This window comes from Bos taurus, chromosome 21 (genome assembly GCF_002263795.3).
Source record: "Bos taurus isolate L1 Dominette 01449 registration number 42190680 breed Hereford chromosome 21, ARS-UCD2.0, whole genome shotgun sequence".
NCBI lineage: Eukaryota > Metazoa > Chordata > Mammalia > Artiodactyla > Bovidae > Bos > Bos taurus.
In genome coordinates, this window is record NC_037348.1 from 54834011 (window position 1) to 54857662 (window position 23652).

The 23652-nt window shown below is 38.2% G+C and overlaps 3 protein-coding genes and 1 non-coding gene across 9 annotated transcripts in view; 3 read left to right on the top strand and 1 right to left on the bottom strand.

Annotated features, from left to right (window-relative positions):
- PRPF39 (pre-mRNA processing factor 39) overlaps positions 1-10771 on the top strand; it is a 35103-nt gene extending 24332 nt beyond the window's left edge. For all 6 annotated transcript variants that reach the window (XM_005222139.3, NM_001109789.1, XM_059878968.1 and 3 more), the window contains 8 exons: positions 235-342; positions 1996-2160; positions 2473-2599; positions 2970-3238; positions 4137-4321; positions 9243-9317; positions 9550-9670; positions 9942-10771. In XM_005222139.3, coding sequence (XP_005222196.1) covers positions 235-342; positions 1996-2160; positions 2473-2599; positions 2970-3238; positions 4137-4321; positions 9243-9317; positions 9550-9670; positions 9942-9998 — 1107 coding nt within the window. In that variant the 3' untranslated portion in view covers positions 9999-10771. The remainder of the gene's footprint in view (positions 1-234; positions 343-1995; positions 2161-2472; positions 2600-2969; positions 3239-4136; positions 4322-9242; positions 9318-9549; positions 9671-9941) is intronic.
- On the top strand, positions 3315-3400 carry LOC112443335 (small nucleolar RNA SNORD127). The gene has a single exon (XR_003031673.1). It is a non-coding gene; the product is annotated as a small nucleolar RNA SNORD127 (small nucleolar RNA).
- A 247-nt stretch (positions 10772-11018) lies between the features above and the next one.
- On the bottom strand, positions 11019-21231 carry FKBP3 (FKBP prolyl isomerase 3). The gene is given in 7 exon segments (NM_001038112.3): positions 11019-11347; positions 12657-12754; positions 14461-14528; positions 15013-15148; positions 17984-18091; positions 18673-18774; positions 21107-21231. Coding segments are annotated over 7 exon segments (675 nt in total). The 5' UTR covers positions 21215-21231; the 3' UTR covers positions 11019-11292.
- A 1534-nt stretch (positions 21232-22765) lies between these two features.
- The window catches only part of FANCM (FA complementation group M), a 58675-nt gene continuing 57788 nt past the window's right edge, over positions 22766-23652 (top strand). The window contains 1 exon segment of the mRNA NM_001104976.2: positions 22766-23390. Within this exon segment, the coding sequence (NP_001098446.2) occupies positions 22865-23390 (526 nt within the window). The 5' untranslated portion in view covers positions 22766-22864.

Here is a 23652-nt window from a genome sequence, read left to right on the forward strand (position 1 = left end):
GATAATTTCTCCTATGTTGTGATGTACTAGACTTGTTTTTTTTTAAGGCATATAAGAAAGTGGTTTATTATAAAAATCTGTTACTAATTTCAGTATCGTTAATTGTACTTTGTACATAATTGATAACAGAAACCCATCACTAGGATTAAAGTGTGGATAGTACTTAAATGTAAACAGTGATATTTAAAAATTTTAGTATATAACTTACATGTTTACATTTTTTTTCTTCCCAAGCTTATTACAGAAATAGAAAATATGAGACACAGAATCATTGAAATTCATCAAGAAATGTTTAATTACAATGAGCATGAAGTCAGTAAAAGGTGGACATTTGAAGAAGGTGTAAGTGTTTTGCTTTTTTGTTGTCATTAATAGGCTTCAAAATACAGATAGGAATAATGTATTTTTCTTTTAGTTTTGGGTGATGTCTCTGCTTTTTATTTTTGCTTGTTTAAGTAATGTTTGTTGCATTTATGGCTGCCATGATCAATTTTCCATTATCAACTTTAGAAATATTGAATTCAGATTTTATTTGAATTTCAAGTTACCTGTTTAATCTGAACCATTTTATTACAGTTCAGTTTCTAAAATCAACTTCATTGAGTCATTTTATGTAATATAACAAAATGTACCTATTTTAAGTAGAGTAAAATGAAGGCTTTTATTTCTTTATGCATTTTATTGAGATGTAATTCACATGCCATATACTTAAAGTGTACACTTTAGTAGTTGTTAATATATTCACAGATACGTATGTACAGTTAATTTTAGAACATTTAATGAATGTTAATTTTAGGACATTTTCATCATTCTTGAAAAACTCTTTAGCTTTTACCCCTCACCTGCTTATTCCTCCATACTACCAACTACCACTAACCTACTTCAATTCTTATAGATTTCCCTGTTCTGGCCTTTTATATGAATGGAATCATGTAGTATGTGTTGTTTTTTTTGAGATTGGCTAGTAAAATGACATTTGACAAGCATTGTGATTATCACAACAGTCAGCATATAGGACTATCCTGTCACCTCAAAAGGTCCCCATTTCAAGTCAGTAACCACCTGACTCTTAGCCCCAGGCAACTGCTTATTTACCTTACTTTTTTTTTTTTTTTTTAAATATTCACTGTTGGTTTTTTTTTAGATTCCACATATAGGTGATAGGACGTAATATTTGTCTGTATCATTCTGACTTCCTTCACTAAGTATGTTAGTCTAGTTGCATCTGTGTTGCAGAAAATGGCATTATTTCATTCTTTTTTATGGCTGAGTAGTATTCCATTTGGAGAAGGCAGTGGCACCCCACTCCAGTACTCTTGCCTGGAAAATCCCATGGACGGAGGAGCCTGGTGGGCTGCAGTCCATGGGGTCGCGAAGAGTCGGATACGACTGAGCGACTTCACTTTCACTTTTCACTTTCATGCATTGGAGAAGGAAATGGCAACCCACTCCAGTGTTCTTGCCTGGAGAATCCCAGGGACGGGGGAGCCTGGTGGGCTCCTGTCTATGGGGTCCCAGAGTCAGACACGACTGAAGCGACTTAGCAGCAGCAGCAGTATTCCATTGGGGGTGGGTGTAGTATTCCATTGGGGAGGGGGATGTGGGGGTGTGTGTGTGGGGAGGGGGTGCTGTGTGTGTGTGTATACCACATCACCTTTATCCATTCATCTGTGATGGACACTGATCTGCTTTCCATTACTGTTGTATAATTGTTCGGTTCAAAAATACTCAGCAAAGAATAAAATTTTCTGAACATAAAATTGTGTAGTTCTGTTAAAATGACTGAATAATTGGAAAATAATTTTGTTCTTTCAATTTATAAAACCTAAATAATTAAAGAGATTTTAACTTTAAAAATCTTTTTCATCATGAGATATGGTGATTAAAATTTTCTGGTTCATTATTATATTTATAATTTAAACAATTTGCATTACTATAGTAATGCATGTTTTGGTGGTGGTTTACTTTCATTGTTATGCCATGCTTTTATTACAGATTAAAAGACCATATTTTCATGTGAAACCGTTGGAAAAGGCACAACTGAAAAACTGGAAAGAATACTTAGAATTTGAAATTGAAAACGGGACTCATGAACGAGTTGTAGTTCTCTTTGAAAGATGTGTCATATCATGTGCCCTCTATGAGGAGTTTTGGATTAAGGTAAGTAAATTATATGGTCTGAAACTTGAATATATTATAAACATTGATCTAGTGACTAACCTTTTTTGTACTTCTGTTGAATGTTGTTCATATAACTATATCTGTTGCATTAGGAGATGGTCTGCTTGCAACCAGATTTGACTGCTGCATATGCCAACCTCGTTGCCTCTCCGTCCTTCCTTACAGAAACTAGTCTAGTGGTTCAATAAAGGTGCTGAATGGGTTTAAAAATAGAATTTTATCGTTCTGTCACATATTTAATGGCTTGTTCAACTGTAAATTATTCAGTATTTCCTCTGTTTCTGTATGTAGTATGCCAAGTACATGGAAAATCATAGCATTGAAGGAGTGAGGCATGTCTTCAGCAGAGCTTGCACTATTCATCTCCCAAAGAAACCCATGGTGCATATGCTTTGGGCAGCTTTTGAGGAACAGCAGGGTAAGAATGAGGAAATTCAGTTGATATGTTGGGATTTAAGTTACTTTGGGATAAAGATATAGGAATTGAGTCTTGGGAACTGGTGTAAAGCAAAGGTCAGGTAAACTTTTTTCTTTTTTCTATAAAGGGCCAGATGGTAAATGTTTTGGCTTTGCAGGCCATATGGTCTCTTTCCTAACAACTCTGCCATGGTAGCCTCAAAATAGCCTTAGAAAATATGTAGACAAATGAGCATGGCTATTTTCCATTAAAAAAAAAAAAATGATCAGATGGCTGGATTTAGCCTGTGGGCTGTTATTTGCCAATACTTGGCATAAAGGATATTTCGTAAGTTGAATCAAAAGCATAAACATTTAATTACTATTTCTAGGTAATATTAATGAAGCCAGGAATATCTTGAGAACATTTGAAGAATGTGTTCTAGGATTGGCAATGGTTCGTTTGAGAAGAGTAAGTTTAGAACGACGTCATGGAAATATGGAAGAAGCTGAACGTTTGCTTCAGGAAGCCATTAAGAATGCCAAGTCAAATAATGAATCATCATTTTATGCTATCAAACTAGCCCGACATCTTTTCAAAATACAAAAAAACCTTCCAAAATCAAGAAAGGTGCTTTTGGAGGCTATTGAAAGAGACAAAGTATGTATTTGTGTTTTTATAGAGTATCTTCCATTAAAAAAAAAAAAAATGGGTCTTTCTTGGTTGTTTTTCATTTTGGCAACTATGATGAAAGATTTGGTCTGTATGTAATATATTTTATTACTAAGTGAAGACAACAGTCCCTCTAAACTGATGTTGCCATTCTTTCAGACAATTTTCACATTATTATGCATTAAAACGTTGAGAAAATTAACATTATGGGATTAAAAGTATGGCTAGTATTGTGACATTTTCCATTTTCTCCACATTCAGAAATTTTATGGAAAATTTACCAGTTACTAAGTAGATTAGAGGGCTTGGGAGAAACTATAAACAAAGGCATGGCAATTGCCTATGTTGCAGCACATGTAGCAGTGAGATTATTCTCCTCTTATGTAAAATATATAAAGTATTTCCTTTTATATATCAGTTAATGCCAAAAGACAGTGCCTGGGAAATTTCTCACTTTTTAGATTTTCAGCAAATACCGTGTCTGTTTAGGACCCAGGTTTATAACAGGTTTGCTTCCAGCTGCAGTTGAGGATGATTATCTGTGGTTGTGAAGATTTAGGTTACTGGGGCATGTAGAGATCATTTTTTAGTGTTTTACTTCATATTTGTTGTGGTAGGTCAAGCACACTAAACAGGATACACGATTTTAATTTATTGGCATTTAACAATGTGCAGAGTTTAGAAGATTCTATCTACCAATGTGTGTGTTAGTCTTTTTTTACCTGTTTATATGTATGTTGAAAATATTTAACATGAGTTACATGTAATAAATTTTCAATATTGAATTTTTCAAGTTAAGACATGAAAATTAAGGCATTTTAAATATCTATGGTCTAATTAGAATATCTTAGAAATATATGATTAATTGGTACTGCTTTTTACACAGGAGAACACAAAGTTATACCTCAATTTACTTGAAATGGAATATAGTGGTGACCTCAAACAAAATGAAGACAATATCCTAAATTGTTTTGACAAAGCTATACATGGTTCATTACCTATTAAAATGAGAATTACATTTTCTCAGAGAAAAGTGGAATTTCTTGAAGATTTTGGTTCAGATGTTAATAAGTAAGATTTTAATTATATATTATCTATTTGAACAGTAAAAGAACATTGATTATTTTGAATGGGACTTTGATGATGAGTACAAAGTAGTATATTGTTAAATTTTAAGTGTTTCCTAGGTTCTTTTTTTCCTTAGGTATATTTGGGGGTAGATTCAATTTTGCAAACATTTATGTGCTTAATAAGAGGACGTATGGTTTGTCTTTCCTTCAGAACTATTTTCAGAATCTTAGCGTGGTGATTTTAAACAGTGAGCAGACGAGAGAAGGCAGGAAGCAGGAATTCTGTGAGAAAGGAAGTGAGTGAAGGAGTGAACCCTGAAACACAGAAACATTTAATATGTAGTTCACCAAGGCTGTATGTGGTTAATCTGGAATAGGAGTGCAATCTCAGATTGGAGAAGAGTGAGTGTGGTGCCAAGATCATGCCTAATGACCTAATCCTCATGCATTGTAAAAAGCTAAAAGATAAGGGTGGTAAGAGTTCCCCCTAGGGAAAAGTACAAGTTTAAGATTTAAATTTGCAAAATAGAGAGTAGAAATACTGATGAGAACATTGCTGCCATTCCTTTCTTACCTAATTCTAGTATAAAAATAACCTAATAGAAATACCCTGATTCTTGTTAGGCAAGTGTGTAAACATTTTTGATGGCTGAGTAAGATTTTAATTAAACTAGAAACATTTAACATGAGTTACCTTTTAATACAGTTGTATATATATGCTTGGCATATTAAATGTTCTATAATTACCTAATGCGAAACATGTTGACAGTCTACAATGAGGGGAAGAGGTACTGTTCTCTTTATAGACAAAGAGGCTAAAGAAAAATTAGGCAGTTTTTCCAAGGTCACTTAGCTATTACTTTGTGCAGCAGGGATTAGAACCTACTTCAGGGCCTATGTTCTTAACCACCTTATGTGGTAGTTAAGAAGATACCTATATGTGTCCTTTTTGTTTTGCACTGAAGAAAGTATATGAAAGAAATGGCATATGTAATTCCATCTTTTAATCTAGGTGGATGGTATGGTGATACATGTATGTATGTGAGGTAGTGTATAACTATTATGAAGACTGTGATCTCTTTGAAACAGAGGCTATTTGGCAACTTTCACAGAAGAGGTGGGATTTCATTTAGTTGTTACTGGATTCTGATAAGCTTTGTTCAGTCACTCAGTAGTGTCTGACTCTTTGCGACCCCATGGACTACAGCACACCAGGCCTCCCTGTCCACCATCTCCTGCAGTTTGCACACACTCATGTCCATTGAATCAATGATGCCATCCAACCATCTCGTCCTCTGTCATCCCCTTCTCCTCCTGCCTTCTATCTTTCCCAGCATCAGAGTCTTTTCCAATGAGTCAGCTCTTCACATCAGGTGGCCAAAGCACTGAAGTTTCAGCATCAGTCCTTCCAGTGAATATTCAGGACTGATTCCCTTTAGGATGGACTGGTTTGACCCCCTTGCAGTCCAGGGGACTCTCAAGAGTCTTCTCCAACACCATAGTTCGAAAGCATCAATTCTTCAGTGCTTAGCTGACAAACTGAGGAGAGGCTATAAGTGGTGAAAGCAAATGAAAGTTCATGTAAAATACATCTTTTACATTGGATTGGAGGGTCTCATTAAGCAGTGAAAACTTGATGCTAAATGTGCTGTCTTAAAAGCTAGACTGAGTTCAGAGCACATGTGGTACATGGTTGACAGTAGGAAGCTGTTAAGAGTTTTGACTGAGATGAAATGACATATTTAAATTTGGCAGTAATATACAGACAAATCTGAGATGCCAGTTAGGCCCTTGCGAATAGAGTTGTGGAGGGTCTGAGTATCAGGTCTGTTGTATTTGAAATTTAAAAAAGGGAAATGTTACGGAAAATGAGCTGCTTAGATATTTAGATATCACTGTAATGAATTAATAAGAATTAATGTTCAAATCAGACAAATACAGGCTTAAATCCTAGCTCTTAATGTTTTGTATTCCTCGGTATCCAGATTCTCTCAAATGAATATTGAGTGTCTTGTTGCCAACCCACAAGTTGTTAAACATCTTAAGGAAATTGTGTGTGTGTGTTACTCGCTCAGATCAGTTCAGTCGCTCAGTGGTGTCCGACTCTTTGCAACCCCATGTACTACGGCACACCAGGCCTCCCTGTCTATCACCAACTCCCAGAGTTTACTCAAACTCACGTCCATTGAGTCGGTGATGCCATCCAACCATCTCATCCTCTCTGGTCCCCTTCTACTGCCTTCAATCTTTCCCAGCATCAGGATCTTTTCAAATGAGTCAGTTCTTCGCATCAGGTGGCCAAAGGATTGGGGTTTCAGCTTCAGCATCAGTCCTTCCAGTGAATATTCAGGACTGATTTCCTTTAGGATGGACTGGTTGGATCTCCTTGCAGTCCAAGGGACTCAAGAATCTTCTCCAACACCACAGTTCAAAAGCGTCAATTCTTCGGCACTCAGCTTTCTTTATGGTCCAGCTCTCAAATCCATACATACCTACTGGAAAAACCGTAACTTTGACTAGACGAACCTTTGTTGGCAAAGTAATGAATGTCTCTGCTCTTTAATATGCTGTCTAGGTTGGTCGTAACTTTTCTTCCAAGGAGCAAGCATCTTTTAATTTCATGACTGCAGTCACCATCTGAAGTGATTTTGGAGCCCAAGAAAATAAAATCTCTGTTTCTACTGTTTCCCCATCTATTTGCCATGAAGTGATGGGACTAGATGCCATGATTTTAGTTTTCTGAATATTGAGTTTTAAGCCAACTTTTTCACTGTGTTCTTTCACTTTCATCAAGAGGCTTTCTACTTCTTCTCTTTCTGCCATAAGTGTTGTATCATTTGCATATCTGAGGTTATTGATATTTCTCCAAGCAGTCTTGATTGCAGCCGTGCTTTATCCAGTCCACCATTTCACATGATGTACTCTGCAAATAAGTTAAATAAGCAGGGTGACAATATACAGCCTTGACGTACTCCTTTCCCGATTTGGAACCAGTCTGTTGCTCCGTGTCCAGTTTTAACTGTTGCTTCTTGGCCTGCATACAGATTGCTCAAGAGGCAGGTCAGGTGTGGTCTGGTATTCCCATCTCTCTAAGAATTTTCCACAGTTTGTTGTGATCCACACAGTCAAAGGCTTTGGCATAGTCAATAAAGCAGAAGTAGATGTTTTTCTGGAACTCTCTTGCTTTTTCGATGATCCAACAGGTGTTGGCAATTTGATATCTTGTTCTTTCTGCCTTTTCTAAATCCAGCTTGAACATCTGGAAGTTCACAGTTCACGTACTGTTGAAGCCTTGCTTGGAGAATTTTGAGCATAACTTTACTAGTGTGTGAGATGAGTGCAATTGTGCGATAGTTTGAACATTCTTTGGCATTGCCTTTCGTTGGGATTGTAATGAAACTGACCTTTTCCAGTCCTGTGGCCACTGCTGAGTTTTCCAAATTTGCTGGCATATAGAGTGCAGCACTTTCACAGCATCATCTTTTAGGATTTGAGATAGCTCGACTGGAATTCCGTCACCTCCACTAGCTTTGTAGTGATGCTTCCTAAGGCCCACTTGACTTCGCATTCCAGGATGTCTGGCTCTAGGTGAGTGATCACACCATCGTGATTATCTGGGTCGTGAAGATCTCTTTTGTATAGTTCTGTGTATTCTTGCCACCTCTTCTTAGTATCTTCTGCTTCTGTTAGGTCCATACCATTCCTGTTAGTCACTTAGTCATGTCCAAGTCTTTGTGACCCTTTGGACCATAGTCCACCAGGCTCCCCTGTCCATGAAATTCTCCAGGCACGGATACTGGAGTGGGTTGCTGTTCCCTTCTCCAAGTGTCACTGGTAATAGCCTATTAAATGTGTACATATGCAGGCTGTTGAGGGAAGTTGAACATGTAAATATCAAGTTGAACATGTAAATATCAAGGTCATTTTCAGAGAAATTTTAATATCTGTTCTCTTTCAGAGAAATCTGTGTTCAGGTTTATGATTACCTTAAAAAATAAGGCCATCTTTGTGTTTCTAAGAAATATTTTAAAAGTGATTGCCTGGTGGTCCAGTCTGGGTTAGCAGTCAGTGCTCAAAAACAGGAAAAAGAAAATTACAAAATCATTGATTTTATTTTTTATTTTATTTTTTAATTTTTTTTAAATTTTATTTTTAAACTTTACATAATTGTAGTCAGTTTTGCTTCAAGTGACATTGTTTTTGAAGTTGTAAGTTCCAGTTGAAACCTATAATTCATAGCCCATTAAATTTTTTAATTAAAAATTATCTTTTTAATCAACGATAATTATTCTGAAATTTTTAGTTCTCATTCAGTTTGTCACGTAGCCAAAGTTTAAATATAGTTTATCCTAACTGGTGGCAGGTGTCTTCAGTAAGCATTGTTAAATTAGATCTCAGAAGTACACAAATTATAGAACTGTCAGGATTCAAGGTTGTACTAGAAAAAAACAGTGTCAAGGTCACTGTCTTTGTTGTGTGATACAGCTCCTTAGGCCCTTCCCATGTGTTAAAAATAATAAACACACAGGTCTTGACCAGCATCCCCTCAAGCTCTAGCCCACTGTAGGGCAGAGAACAGGCACTTTTTCAGTATCTCAGTCAAAAATCCTGGGACTTACTGATCTTGTTTTGGGTCATATGATCACCTCTAAACCAGTTATTGGTCAGAGACATCTAGTAAGGTAATTGGCCGGGCCTCTATCTCTGAAGCCTCATTTGAACCACATGGACTGAGAAGGAAAGTGCAAGGCAAGCAAATAGAAAAGGTAGTTAGGGCTAGGTTTGTCTGCTTGCTTGTTTTTTCTTCTCAACGATGTTCATTTCTACTTGCCTTTGTTTCCGAGTGGAAGTAATTTGAAAACCTAAAAGTTTTAAGTTCGGCTTCTGTGTATTCCAGTGGATTGTTTCTCCTTCCCTCACAGGCTTTTGAATGCTTATGATGAACATCAAACACTCCTAAAAGAGCAGGATTCTTTAAAAAGAAAAGCAGAAAACGGGTATGTAACTTCCTGCTGAATCAGGAAAGGAAGCTTAAAAGAACACAGTTCATAGTGGAAATCCCTTTAAAAGTAATTATTACCTTTATGTTGTAATTTTTTTTCATGATTTGAAATCGTATGAAACAGTGTAGCCAAGAACTTCAGATTTGTACAAAGGTGACATTCGTCCATTTGTTAAAGTATTTGTCTATGGGAGTTCTGAAAGTTTCCATTTTGATCTTTTATTTAGATCAGAAGAACCAGAGGAAAAGAAAGCACACACAGAAGATACAACTTCGTCATCTACACAGATGATTGATGGTGATTTGCAGGCAAATCAAGCTGCATATAATTATAGTGCCTGGTATCAGGTAAGTTTACAGTTATAATTGATTTTTTTTTAATAGATGTTACTAGAAATTACATATATATAAATTAGGATAGTCTTTTTTTTTCCTTCTTTGGGGGAAGAAAAAACCTCTCTACTTTTGATCTGTGTGCAAAATACATTGTCTTTTTCAGCAGTGAACACATGCTTGTTTTCTTTAAATAGAAACCTGCTTTAATTAAATTTTTATATATGGAACTCATATATAAAAGTCATAGCTCTTGTATGCTGATACGTTTGCTTTTTCTTTTCAGTACAATTATCAGACTCCTTGGAATTATGGACAATATTATCCTCCTCCTCCAACCTGATAAGAAAATAAGATATCAGATGGAGTGTGTGAAAAGTATGATAGTATTTTTTTTAATGAGGGATGTAAACAGTACAAGCTTGTTGTATTTGATAACTTGTCTTCCCTGTTTCTGTGTAACATGGTTTGTTTAGTAATAGGGGAAAATGTCACTTAGTAGCTTACCACAGATACTATTTCCTACCATTTATAAAATTTACTTTTTATTGGAGAACTATTTTTTTGATTTTTTTGCATTAAGTGGTCTAGAATTCTTTTGCAATGCATTTGCAACAGAGTTTTGTAGCCTTAAGGGTAGGAAAAAAACTGACTGCAAATCATGTCAGTGTAGTATAAGATTTTGAAAACACATAAGGGCTGGTTATTAAGGATTTACCTCCTCTTTAAAAAAAAATGGATTTTTAACCTTTGCTGACAAGATACTGTCTGTGTGTTTTGATTATCCTTGTGAATTTGGATCTAACAGCAGAAACAATGCCTGTTAAAATATTGTCTTGGAATAGAGATAATAAATGAGGAAATGGAATGTTTGCATCCCTTTGAAAAAATGAAAATCATATCAAAACTATGTTGTTTCAGGAGACTTTGTATTTGGAATAGTCATGTTAAACTTGTGAGCAAGCTTTCATTTTGATCAAACTGATCATCTTCATTTTTGTAATAAAACTGAAGACTCATCCAATAATTGTTACGGATTTATTGGGGGGGATCACTTAAATTTATATTCATCATGCTTAGTGGTTTGTTTTAATATTAAATTTATATTCACCATGATTCTGAAGTATACTTCTCTTGAATTCAGCTGTTACCTTCTTGACAGAATTTCTTAAGTTTTGTAACCTTTTGCTTCTTCTCAATCTCTGCTTTTGCCTGCCTTATACAGAAATATTTAAATATTTTAAGATGAGTGTCTCTGGCAAGGCTGTCCAGACAAATTTACCGTTACTCCCTTGGTTTGGTGAACTCTTAGTACTGGTTAACCTAATCACAACATTAATATATTTATACCACACAAATCAAGACATTGAATACATTTTATTGAGCCTTTTAGTTTACAACATGAGGTAAAAGGCAAATCAGTTCTCTTTAAGTGATATTTTACACAACTGTAGTAAAATATTTTAAAGTTCAAGGGTTTATAATGGATTACATTTCTTAAAAGTTGAAGGATCAAGTAAACATGTTCTAACTTGAATTTTCCAGTTGACTCTTCGCTTAACAATAGTAACCAGTTCTAATTAGATACATAAGTTTCTTCATGGCCATGTTTTATTGTTGATGGTTTCTTAACTATTTCAGTCAATATCGACTAATTCCACTTCAAAAATAAGTTTTGCGTTTGGTGGAATTCTGTTGAAGAAGTTAAGGTAAATTTGATAGAAAGTTGCCTCTGTCCTCACTCCCAATAATCTTTGTCTAAAATTAGAATTTTAGATATTGGTAATTAGCTGCACAGGGAGGGCTTTATAGTTGACTCTGGGGCTGCTGCTGCTGCTAAGTCACTTCAGTCGTGTCCAAACTCTGTGCGACCCCATAGATGGCAGCCCACCAGGCTCCCCCGTCCCTGGGATTCTCCAGGCAAGAACACTGGAGTGGGTTGCCACTTCCTTCTCCAGACACAGGGGCTAGTACATGCAAACCAAGAGTTTCCTAAAACTATTTTTGAATGGAGGTCAAAACCTGACAATATAGGTTGACTAGATAAATTGAGCTTAAACTAGGATCTTCCTGCATCACTAGGTACTCCCAGGTTAGCCACTACTTTATGAAGACTGCTACTCAGTACCTCCCATCCAACCCCAAAAGGTGATTTCCGTTTAGCTGGTGTATACGTTATATTAAAGTTCATATGAGGTATAGTATCGGATAGTTGCTGTGAATTTTCAGATGTTGAGTTTGGAAGAGTTATCTGACTGATCTTGAGATACTTAACATGAGACTGTGGGAGCTGCAGCTGGCCGTGGGATTTTGATAGGCTGAGAAGAAGGCTATTGTATTCCCAAGTAACTGTATTAATAACTGATAATACTAAAAAGGACTTCAAATTTCCTCCTCCCCTAAACTTATTCTAACTGGTCTAACTAGTCCATTGGAAATGGAACCAACAACTAAACTACCTTCCCACTTAGCTACTGGGTTGTTCTGCTTGTAACAGATTAGAATCATGGCTCTTCTTTTTTATTAATGTTCACACTGATGTTGGACCCATGGTCTTCATTTCACAACTGGTAATCCCCAACATGTGTTCAATTTCTAAGCTTTGAGAACCCAGTTCAATTGCCTGAAATTACATAGTAGCATAAAATCACCATGAGTCATATTTGAATTCTACAATTTGCTACAGTTGTTTATATTGAACATCTTACTCCTTGAAATTTTTCAAACATTAATAGTAGCTTTTCAAAGATAGAAACTTAAATCTCAGTTTAAGTCTTGAAAATTAAGAGCTTAAATAGGAAGGGGAAAAAAGATTCTAGCTCAAGCTCAGTAGAAAACGCTGTCTATATTGGAGGTGTGTTGACACACAAGCATCTAAATATCAGAAGACTGGTCTGGACATGTTCTCTATTCTAGAGGTTAATAACCTAGACAGCATCTTGCATGCCTTCAAGTGATCTTCAACTGTTTTTTCTTTTAATTACCAAGGAAAAAAGGATACTTGGCATCAGGCTGTCCTTTCTTTCCATAAGCCCATTCTGGTTCAATCTCCAGTCGAGCCTTTTCTCCTTTACTCATAGTCAAGAGTGCTTCATCCCACTAAAAGCGAGAACATCAAATTAAAACTAATGATACTTCACAGAAAAATACATGCAAAACCAGAAGAAAGACAAGATTACATACAAAGTATTCTGTTACAAGACTTCATTATGTCCTAAGGTAATGTCCTTGAGTGAGCCCCTAAATCTGTGTCCTTCATTGTCAAATTAAGAAAAATTTAAGGACATATTAAACAGTTTTTTAGTATAAATACTTGAAGTCTTGAAAATGACAATGTCATTTTGTACAAATTTGGATCTTAGGCCAAATTATCAAAAATAAATCAACATAATGGAAGGATACAGAATGTATTAACTTATATAGACTCTGTTAAAATGTAACAGTTATATAAGCTCAGATGATACAGATTTGTCACATACTGGAAGTTAAGAATTTAGTTGAATAGAACAAACTTACAGTAAGCACATTAGTTATAGGAACAGAAAAATAGCTCAACTTGATATATCAACTTGGTATAATCAGGTAGTAGTAAAAGTGATTTTTCAACTAAACCTTTAGTTTCAAGATGTTGTACAATCCATTTTGGGCTCTGGATAAGATTGAGTAGTATTTTAGGTCTTAACGCAGTACAAAGAATAACACATTGAGGGTTCTCGTAACTGCACTTAAATAGGCATTTTTGTTATTAATGTTCTGAATACAAAGAATTTAGAACAATAAGCAGACCCTAACATGACAGCCTGATTCAGTTGAGGATGATGATCATCAGCTCTACTTTCTCATCTCCTTTTGTGCACTGCAATGGTCAGCATAGCTCAAGCCTAACTTTCATTTTTCTCAGTTTCCTTCTGTTACCTCTCACACATAAGGGTGGGTAAAGGGATGCTTATATTGGAAAGATTCTTCTTTTGGTGTTTGAGTAAATTGTGAGAGGTGAGAAAGCTACAGGAAAGACTCCTCAAGCTTCTGTCAGTACTCAGTGGAGCAGGTATTTTACGTTTCTGAATCGTGTGTAAGTGGTAACAATAGATACGTGACATTGTACAGGAATCAGACAGATTTAGGAAACTTGTCAGTAATTCTGACAATTACTTCATGGAAAAAAATAATAAAAGGGGTAAGCATGGAAGGAAATAATATTTGAGTTTGTACTATATTACATGCTTTAAGTTATACCCATTTAATGTTTTAACAACCTTGGGGTAGGCTGTACTGTATGAAACCCAGAGAACTTAACTTGTGCCAGCTCAATTGGCAATGCCAGTGAAGTGAAAGTCACTCAGTTGTGTCTGACTCTGTGACCCCATGGACTACCCAGTCCATGGAATTATCCAGGCATGAATACTGGAGTGGGTAGCCATTCCATTCTCCAGGGGATCTTCCCAACCTAGAGATTGAACCCAGGTCCCCCACATTGCAGACGGATTCTTGACCAGCTGAGCCACCAGGGAACCCCTTGATATGAAACCCCAAAGTTTGTTTTTATTGTATCCCCAAACCTAATTCTGAGCAACTTCACTTTCACTTTTCACTTTCATGCATTGGAGAAGGAAATGGCAACTCATTCCAGTGTTCTTGCCTGGAGAATCCCAGGGACGGGGGAGCCTGATGGGCTGTCATCTCTGGGGTCACACAGAGTCGGACACAACTGAAGCGACTTAGCAGCAGCAAACCTAATTCATTATGTTACGCCACAGGCAGGATGGGCCAGAATATATACTGGCTCATGGCCAGTTTTTACTTACCCCTCGGATAACTTTGCCTATCCCAACCTTAAAACTTAAAGGCTTGGCATTTTTCTTCTTCTTTGAACCTGTAAAACAGATTTTCCTTATAATTAATGATGAAATTAAGTTCCAGTTGAAAAACATAGTTATTTAAGTCTTGAAATTGATTTCAGAACTTACCATGCTATGCATCTGAAAATAAAAATTCAGAAAGCCAAATAATTCATCAAGAAAATTTTGGATGTAAAAATAATTATGGTCTAAAGGAGGGAGAGGGAAAGGACCTATATTACACCATTAAAATAACACTATTCTGCCTTTTACATTAGAATACAAATGCCTGAATTTGGGGCATTAAAAAAGATTAGACCAAAAGGTCTTTATTTACATGCAGCCAACACGTAGTGAAGTAAAAACCTCTTACTAGTATTAATAAATTACAAATGCAAAAAACTTCTGGAAAAAAAGTGACAGCCAAAAAAAAGGTACTGCCAACACAGATGTTTTGCATGCCTTATGCCAAAATGATAAAATTACATTCAGACTTACTCGTTTGAATTTGAGACTTACTTGTTTGAATATTAGTATCAAAAACAGTCCCATCTTGTAGTGTTCCTGTATACCAGCAGTGAACAACATCTCCCTTTTTGGGAAAGTTGGTTTTATCTCCTTTTTTAAGAACAGATTTTGTATATTTTGGTGGACCCTAGAAACAAAAAAAACAAAACACAGTTGTTAACTCATGTCCTTTTTTTAGAAGGAGGACAAAGAGAATACTTAACACAGCCAACTGTGACCTAAGTCCAGTCAGGGTTTCACAGATTGGGTAACAAACTATTTTGCCTCTGATTGACCTCTCAAGTTAAAAAATTCACTGTCTCATTTTAAGTCTGTGATGAGAATATTAGTAACTGTTGTTCAGTTGCACAGTTGTGCCCGACTCTGCTACCCCATGGACTGCAGCACACCAAGCTTCCCTGTTCCTCACCATCTCCCAGAGTTTGCTCAAACTCATGTCCATTGAGTCGATGATGCCATCCAACCTCATTCTCTTACCCCATAACTAGCATATCTGTAATTTCAAAAAACTTCCAGCTTCTTTGGAAACCAGTGTTCTTTTGATAAGATTAATTATGCATCAAACAATAGAGTGAACGAGTTATTCCCAAGGTCAGAAATATTACAGGGATGTCACTGGCAGTCCAGTGTTTAAGACTGCATGCTTCCACTGCAGGGGGCATGGATTCAGTCCCTGGGTCAGGAAGATCCCCTGGAGAATGAAGCAGTAACCGACTCCAGTATTCTTGCCTGGGAAAACCCATGGCCAGGAGCCTGGCGAGCTACAGTGCATGGGGTTGCAAAGTCAGACAGGACTTAGCAACTAAACAACAGCAACAAAGAGCTTTCAGACAATGTTCTTTGCATTAAGATAAATAAAAGGTAGAGATAAATATAGATATCATGTGCTACGGGAACTTCTGACTTACATAAACAGTGAAGTCTGGGATGGTAAAAACTTCGGAGAAAGTGATGAGCCCAAGACCTGGGCCTTGAAGGGGACACAGAACTGACAAACAGAAGAAATTAAGAGAAGAAATACACTAAGCAAGAAATAAAAGTATGGACAGTTTACTGACAATGAGCAGACATTTGTGACCGAAGAATATTTCTATAGAAGTAGTAAATATGGAGCTGGGCAGGGGCCAGACATTGGAAGGTTTTGTAGGCCAGAGATGCAATCCAATAGAAATAAGAGAGTCACAAATGTAATCTTAAGTTGTCTAGTTGCCACATTAATATTTCAACATATAATCAACATTAAAATATTGAAATATTTTATATTCTTTTAAAAAAATCATACTAAGCTTTGAAATTTCATATTTTATACTGAAGGCACACTTCAATTCAGAGTGGCCACAAAGTGCTCAGTAGCCGTATGTGGCTAATGACTATTCTGGACAATGCAGTTCTAGACAGTACAGAACTACTGAAGATTCTTGAGCAGGGTGAAGTTTGCAAAATATTTTAGAAAGCTTATTACTAGAATAGCTATTTGGGGCTGAATGATGAAGAAAGAGACTGAAGGCAGATTAGTGACTTTTTCCACACTCCAGGTCTGAGGCCTTGGAAGGCCTGAGAATCAAAAAGGAATGGATGAAGATTTGAAAGAGATGTTTGAGAGCCTCAGATCTGAGGGAGACATGAGAAGGAAAAGAAAACCAATTCAGAGAGCTTTTAAGCTGGGAAGAAGAGAACAGTTACAACTATTAGTATGTATGTTGATATTCTGGTAGAAGAGAACAAAGGGGTATATAATGAGAAAGGAATAAGACAGAGTTGAGAATTTGTGTGAAAATATCAAGAAGTTCATGTGGGCAATGGATGGGGGATTGAGCAAGGGATAGTATAAAAGTTGCTGAGTAGCAATGAAACTAGAAAACATGCTTAGCTGATTTTAAGAATTTATACAAAGCCCAGTAAAAAGTTTTATACTTCTATTTCTTCACAAAGCTTGCTCTGCAGTCCCAAAGTATGAAGAGAGAAAGCAGACAGGAGGGACCAGGACAGTACTGGCCCAGAGGTTATGGAACCCAGGCACCAGGAAGACAATGAGAGTACATGAAAAACAGGGCTCATGCTGACCAGTTAAATGAAAAGAGGTCTTGAAGAAAAGGATATAGTTTAGGACTCTCATAAGATCTCTCTAAATTGTCTCCAACCCTTACGACTTTTAACTCAATCCCTTGATATATTATCTGCCACCTCATACCTCCCTCCCTCCCTCTAATTTTCTGGAAGATAATCTATGTTGCCAATTGCTTTTGTAACCCTTCTAGTAATTATTACACTTTGTTTACCTTAGTAGCTGCAAAAATTTTGCCCAGTATATAAAACGTTTATCAAATTATTGTCACTGATACTAACACTGCTAGGAATGAGTGAGCTTAGTTACTAGCAAGATATTATCAAAAGTGGCAAGATAATAATTTAGCTCTCGTGAAGCTTTTCTAAGAGCTGTCCTTAGCTCTAGAAAGGCTGTCCATTTGCAGAAAGAGTTTTATCTGGTTCTTCCAACCTTGTTACCAAAATGAAAAACCTGGGTTGGGAAAGATGAGGCAGATAAACCCACATCCCGCAGTGAGGCTCAAATTAATTACTTCCATTGCCAAGGAAATCATGTACATTAGAAAAAGGCTAAAAATAATCAAAAGGAAGTTTCTTTCACTCAGTCCAACTTGGCTATAGAATAGGATCTTAAAATAGCTCTGAAAGCTCAGAACTTCTGGCCAGACACAGAGGCAATGTAAAATACAAAGTTAGAGGTATTTCACAGGAAAGGCTTACTAACTGTAAACCATTGGTTCTTGGGGTTTTTTTCTTACTGAGTACACTAAAGGGAGAAAACACATTCCAAATCACTGTTTGGCTCACTGAAAGTGGCCATATTCAACCCCATCTTATTATGAGAAACCAGTGCTATAAAGCAAATACTTTTTCTCATTCACCTGAGAAATAAAGTAAGAATCCATTATATACAAACCTCATCCAGAGTCTCTTCAGACTTGGTTTCTTTGGGTTTATCTTCATTAAGCTTCACATTTTTCACCTGCTCAGACACTTTACTTATACTTTCAGTACCCTTGAAACGCTGTAAGGGAAATGATCTGATGTTTATCAGATTCATTCTGGCTAAAAACAAAACTCTTACGGTAAGCATTTTAATCAACAAATTATGTATCTCAAACTATCTCACAAAATAAATTCTGAAATGAGACTGATACCCTTTAGAAAGACCAACTCAGACCCAGAGGTATGAATACTATTCAATTAATTCTTTAATTTTGTGTGTGTGTGTGAAAGGTGGTCATTTCATAGTTAACATATATCAGGAAGAATTTCTTGAACTCTGCTTTTTTAAAGGCTCAGTGTAGATCTAACTTTAAATTATTAATGAAATGCAGCTGATTTTAGATTTATAACTTTTCAGCATCCTTAAGAATTTGCTAACTTAAGCTTCCAGGGAATTATTTTTAAAAAATCTGTTCTTATTCAAAATATCAAAACATCCCGCCATATGGCAGATTAGCCATGCTAAATTTGACAATCCATTTATGATTATAGTTAAGAAAAAGTGCAAGTGGAAAAACATCACCATAATCTGCAAGTAAATGCATTTAAAACTTCTTTTGGGAATAAAATACCTAAAGTGATACAATGATAAGTACTCACCTTACTTTCGAAAAGATGGTTATAGGCTGTAACCAAATGGTCCTTATTAGCTGTCTTGGCCACATTTTTAATGTTACCTAGTAATTTATGTTCTGCAAGAAACTGTAAAGAAAAAATTCTGGTCAGTCAAAATAATTTCCCTCATGTAAGAGAGGGTGTAAAACTAGAAAATGAACTTTTATGTTAGCAATTATGAAGCAAGTATGTTTTCAATCATACTACTGATAAATGAAACATTTTATTTTATACTGTGTGCATGTGTTAGTCACTCGCTCTGTCATGTCCAACTCTCTGCAACCCCATGAACTGTAGCATGCCAGACTCTTCCGTCCATGGAACTCTCCAGGCAAGAATACTGGAGTGGGTTGTCATTACCCTTCTCGAAGGGATCTTCCCAATCCAGGGATCGAACCCATGTCTCCTGCATTTCAACTGGATTCTTTACCATCTGAGCTATCAGAAGCCCAATGATAAATGAAACCATTATATTTTATACTCTACTTCGTAACAAAAACAAGATTTAAGGAAGGTTAAAAAAAAAACCATACTGTGTACATATGAGCACACTTTTAACAGCAAGCGCATTTTGGTAACTGGGCAAAGCTACTCCCAGCAGGATGTTACTCCCAGCAGGATGTTACTTGGCCCCTGCCCTGGGAGCCTGTTGGGTTTAGCTATCTTGACGTACATGTAACCCAGTCTTGGCACACCCAAAAGCACTGTTACACAACTCTGGATACATAGTGTTTGAATGTATAGGCTGTGGTGTCAGACCATTTAGGTTAAAATCCTAGCTGTCTGATTTTAGACAAGGGATTAAGCTGTCTCAAAGGCTCGGTTTCTACATAGTGCTGAAAGATCAATAACAGCATCCTATGTCAGAGGCTTCTTGTAAAGATAAATGTAGTAATCCATTTTCAGTCACACAGAAGAACTCAATACATATTACCTATTTGACTTATAAAATAATGTATTTAACCTAACAGAATTCCATTTCTCTCAAATATAAGACTAAGTTGTCAGATGAACACCAAAATACCACTACTGAAATATCAAATCATCAAAGTCATGTACCTTCATCTTGAAATCGTGTATTTCATCTACTCTATTATTTCAGTGAAATATGAATTGGCTTAAGAGAAAATAATTCCACTAAAATGGCACAATAGTATAAACTGGTATCTCTGAGGCATGTTCTTTTCATTTCACCCTTGTTTCCCCAAACAGTATAGTTCTTGCTGTACATGTTGTAAAGTATTTGCAGATGTCAGGATTATCAATCAGGAGTGTGAAGCAAGAGGGACAATAACTGGATCAATATCTCTCCTTCGAAATCCTGCAAAATTATAAACTACAAGCTTCTCAAGAGCCCACATGCAATTTTTCTAAATGAAGTTTAGGAATTAAGTTAAAAATGGTTGGGATACTACATTTAGACTGTGGCCTTCATTTTCCCTATATGGGAGATGCTGAGGGCACACAAATTTGTACAGTCGTTCAGCAATTTAAGATATCTGTGCTAAATCGCTTCAGCCATTTCGGACTCTTTCCGACCCTATCGACTGTAGCCTGCCAGGCTCCTCTGTCCATGGGAATTCTTCAGGCAAGAATACTGGAGTGGGTTGCCATTTACTCCTTCAGGGCATCTTCCTGACCCAGGGATCGAGAACCCGCGTCTCTTAGGTCTCCTGCATTGAAAAGGGAGTTCTAATTTAAGATATGAATGATATTAATTTCCGAAGGAAAAAAAATCCGTCTGACAAAAATAACTTTTGACTACAGAGGATGGTTAAAATGGAGACTGTGCTGAAAAATGCGGGGCGTAAAAGTATGAAGAATGTCAAATAGATTTCTTAGTTTATAACAATAGGAGACCACTGTACACAAAATACGCGAATAACTCCCCTAAACATAAGAGTGAAAAGGTCATTTGAAGGGTCGGTATTTTAAAAGTTAATCTCCAAACTATACGTTGTAAAAAAAAAAAAAAACAAAAACACTTATTAGTGTTGAGTGTTCGGTAATCGATGAGAAAGGCAAATCGCAATCCGAAATCTTTTCCCTAGTAACATACACTCCCCTCCAGGGATCTCAACCAAGCCTCCAGTCCTCGGGCTCCCATCTCAACCCCCAGTATCTCCTGGGTTCCTTCTCTTTCAAGGCCTCCACCCTCACTCAAGGATGTCAGTAAGGTTCTAAATCTCCGATTCCTGCGTGCCCCAAAAGATAAAGCTGCTCCACTCGCCCAAGCAGGGCCGGCCTGAGGGGCGGGAGCGCGTCTCGGCAGCGTACGCGGGGCCGCTCCGGCCTTCAGGCCGCGGGCCGCTGGAGAGCGAGGGCGGGGGCACGGAGGAATAAGGAATGTATGGGCATCTACGGGGGGGTGAAGTGTCCCTCAGCCGCACCAGCCCGGCCGCCCCGCCAACTCCGGTACCGAATCTGAACCGTGATCCTGCAGAAACTTGATAATGTCCTTCTTGGGGAGCTGCTCGCTGCGCAGCTGCTCCACGGTCCAGGCCCGCTGCGGAACGGCCGCCGCCATCTTCCCCCGCTGCCTCCGCTTTACTGAGCCGGCCCGCCTGGCTTCAGCATCGCCCCGCCCCATGGGCGTGGCGCGAGTGCCACTCGGAGCTCGAGGGGGCGGAGTCACCGCGATACCCCGCAGGATTGGGGCCAGTGTTTGAGCGACGTCAAGGCTGTGCTCTGCGGGCCTCTTTGTTGAGTCCCGGGTAAAACCCGCTGAGGTGGCCGCGAAGACTGACTCCGCAGAAAAGCTCAACATATCGTCTGTTCACAGTTGGGACCCTTGTGAGGCGACGATCGCCGGTGGTAGCGATTGTTTACCAGCCATTACCCACACTTGTATATTACCGACAAGCTGCTGTGCACTTAAAAGTCGATAATCTGAAGAAAACAACAGTATTCAGGCGTCTAATCTCATTTTACCTAGTTCTACCCTAAAAATTCACACCTGAATTGGCTCAGTCCTTGTCCATCAGAACAACCTATATCCTACCACTTCCCTTTTAAAACTCACACAAATGAAACTAGAAGAGCAACCTGTTCCCTTTCCCTTCCCAAATACAAACACACGATAAACAGTTTGTCTAAAAGCAAGTCCAGACACATGACCAAATAAAACGAAGTAGAGTAGCTACACACAAGACGATGCTTGCTGATGGTGGTGATGAGGCGGGTGACATTGTTAGTGGTCCAGGTAACCTCATGATGTGTGTGTACTTTTCCTCAATATACAAGGAAACAAATCTACAGAGGTTACTCAAAGTATCCAGGTTTAGAGTAGAGAAATCCAGAATTGTATCCAAGTTGGAAGTAGAATTTCTGCTATCGCTAGAGTAGAAAAATATCACCCAGACGCTGATTTTACTGCTGTATATCGTTTATGAAGATGTAATGATGGAGCATCAGGACACTTTTTTTCCTTCGGAATGTTCCAACGAATATCAGGACCAAACCATTCACTTCCCTTTAAACAATAAAAATATTAAGATAGGAGGCTGCTACTCCTGAAAAAGAGAGCTGGCATTTTGTTTTCTCAGTCTGGATAAAGAAATAAGAGGTGTTATTTAATTTTGTATAAACACTTTTGTTTTTCACCTCATCTACCGATTTAAAAATACAGCCAACAACAAGGAATAAGGCACGTTAGACGCTCAGTAACGTTAAATTAAAAAAAAAAAATGGGTATGCATTGTTTCAGGACCTCAAGGTTATTTCAGTTCAGTTCTGTCGTTCAGTCGTGTCCGACTCTTTGCGACACCGTGGACTGCAGTAAGGCAGGCTTCCCTGTCCATCACCAACTCCCTTATTTACTATATCATTTTAAGCAATATCACTTGACCCATAACGCCAGGACATATAATCACTTATTGGAAATGGAACCCAAATTTAGAGTCGGTACAAAAATTGACAAGGGGACAAAATTTAGAGTAACTCCACGATAACGCGCATGCGTCTCCTAGTGGACCGCGGGGTTTCCGGGAAGACCGCCAATCATATTCCCCACGCAAACTCAGTGGCTGCACTTTGAACAGGATAAACTGGCCTCAGTCCCGCCCCCTGGTTCCTCTGTGTTTTTTACGCGAAGGTAACCGATGGGGAGTGGAACGGAGGCTGTTGAGCTGCAGCAGCTGCTGGCGTCTGAGGGGAGCCTTCTGTGGTCGTCGGCCTAATGAGCGGACGGCAAAGAACGCTTTTCCAGACGTGGGGCTCGAAAGTTTCTCGGTCCACTGGGGCTCCTACTTGCAACTCTGGAACTGAGCGGCCTCAGAGCACAGGCATCTCCAGGGCGCGTTTTCCTGCAGTAGCAGAGGCGGCAGGGGCGGCAGAGGTTGAGCCCGAGTCAGACGATGATGTGTTGCTGGTCGCGGTGTACGAAGCAGAGAGGCAGCTCAATCTAGAGAATGGCGGGTTCTGCACCTCAGCGGGCGCCCTGTGGATTTACCCTACTAATTGCCCAGTGCGAGACTACCAGCTGCACATCGCCAGGACCGCCCTGTTCTGCAACACGCTGGTCTGTCTGCCCACCGGGTTGGGAAAGACCTTTATTGCCGCTGTGGTCATGTACAATTTCTACCGCTGGTTCCCTTCTGGCAAGGTGGTTTTCATGGCCCCCACGAAACCCCTGGTGACACAGCAGATCGAGGCTTGCTACCGGGTGATGGGTATCCCGCAGTCCCACATGGCCGAAATGACAGGTATCTTAGAAACAGTGGACTAACTTGAAATTAAGAGCTGGGCACCCAGGGGAAAGCACGTGTTCTGATGGAACTAGCGCCAAAGGAATTCCAGACCCATGTGGAATAGACCCCAGATCACAGTATGCTTATTTTACTTCTGTCTTGAAACATCATCTCCTTGTAGCAAGTCCAGCTCTAATAGGGTTGCTTTATTCAATCTTCAGAGAATTTCTGTAACTTGTCAAAGCATTTTGAAGTGGTTATGTGTGTATACCTCATT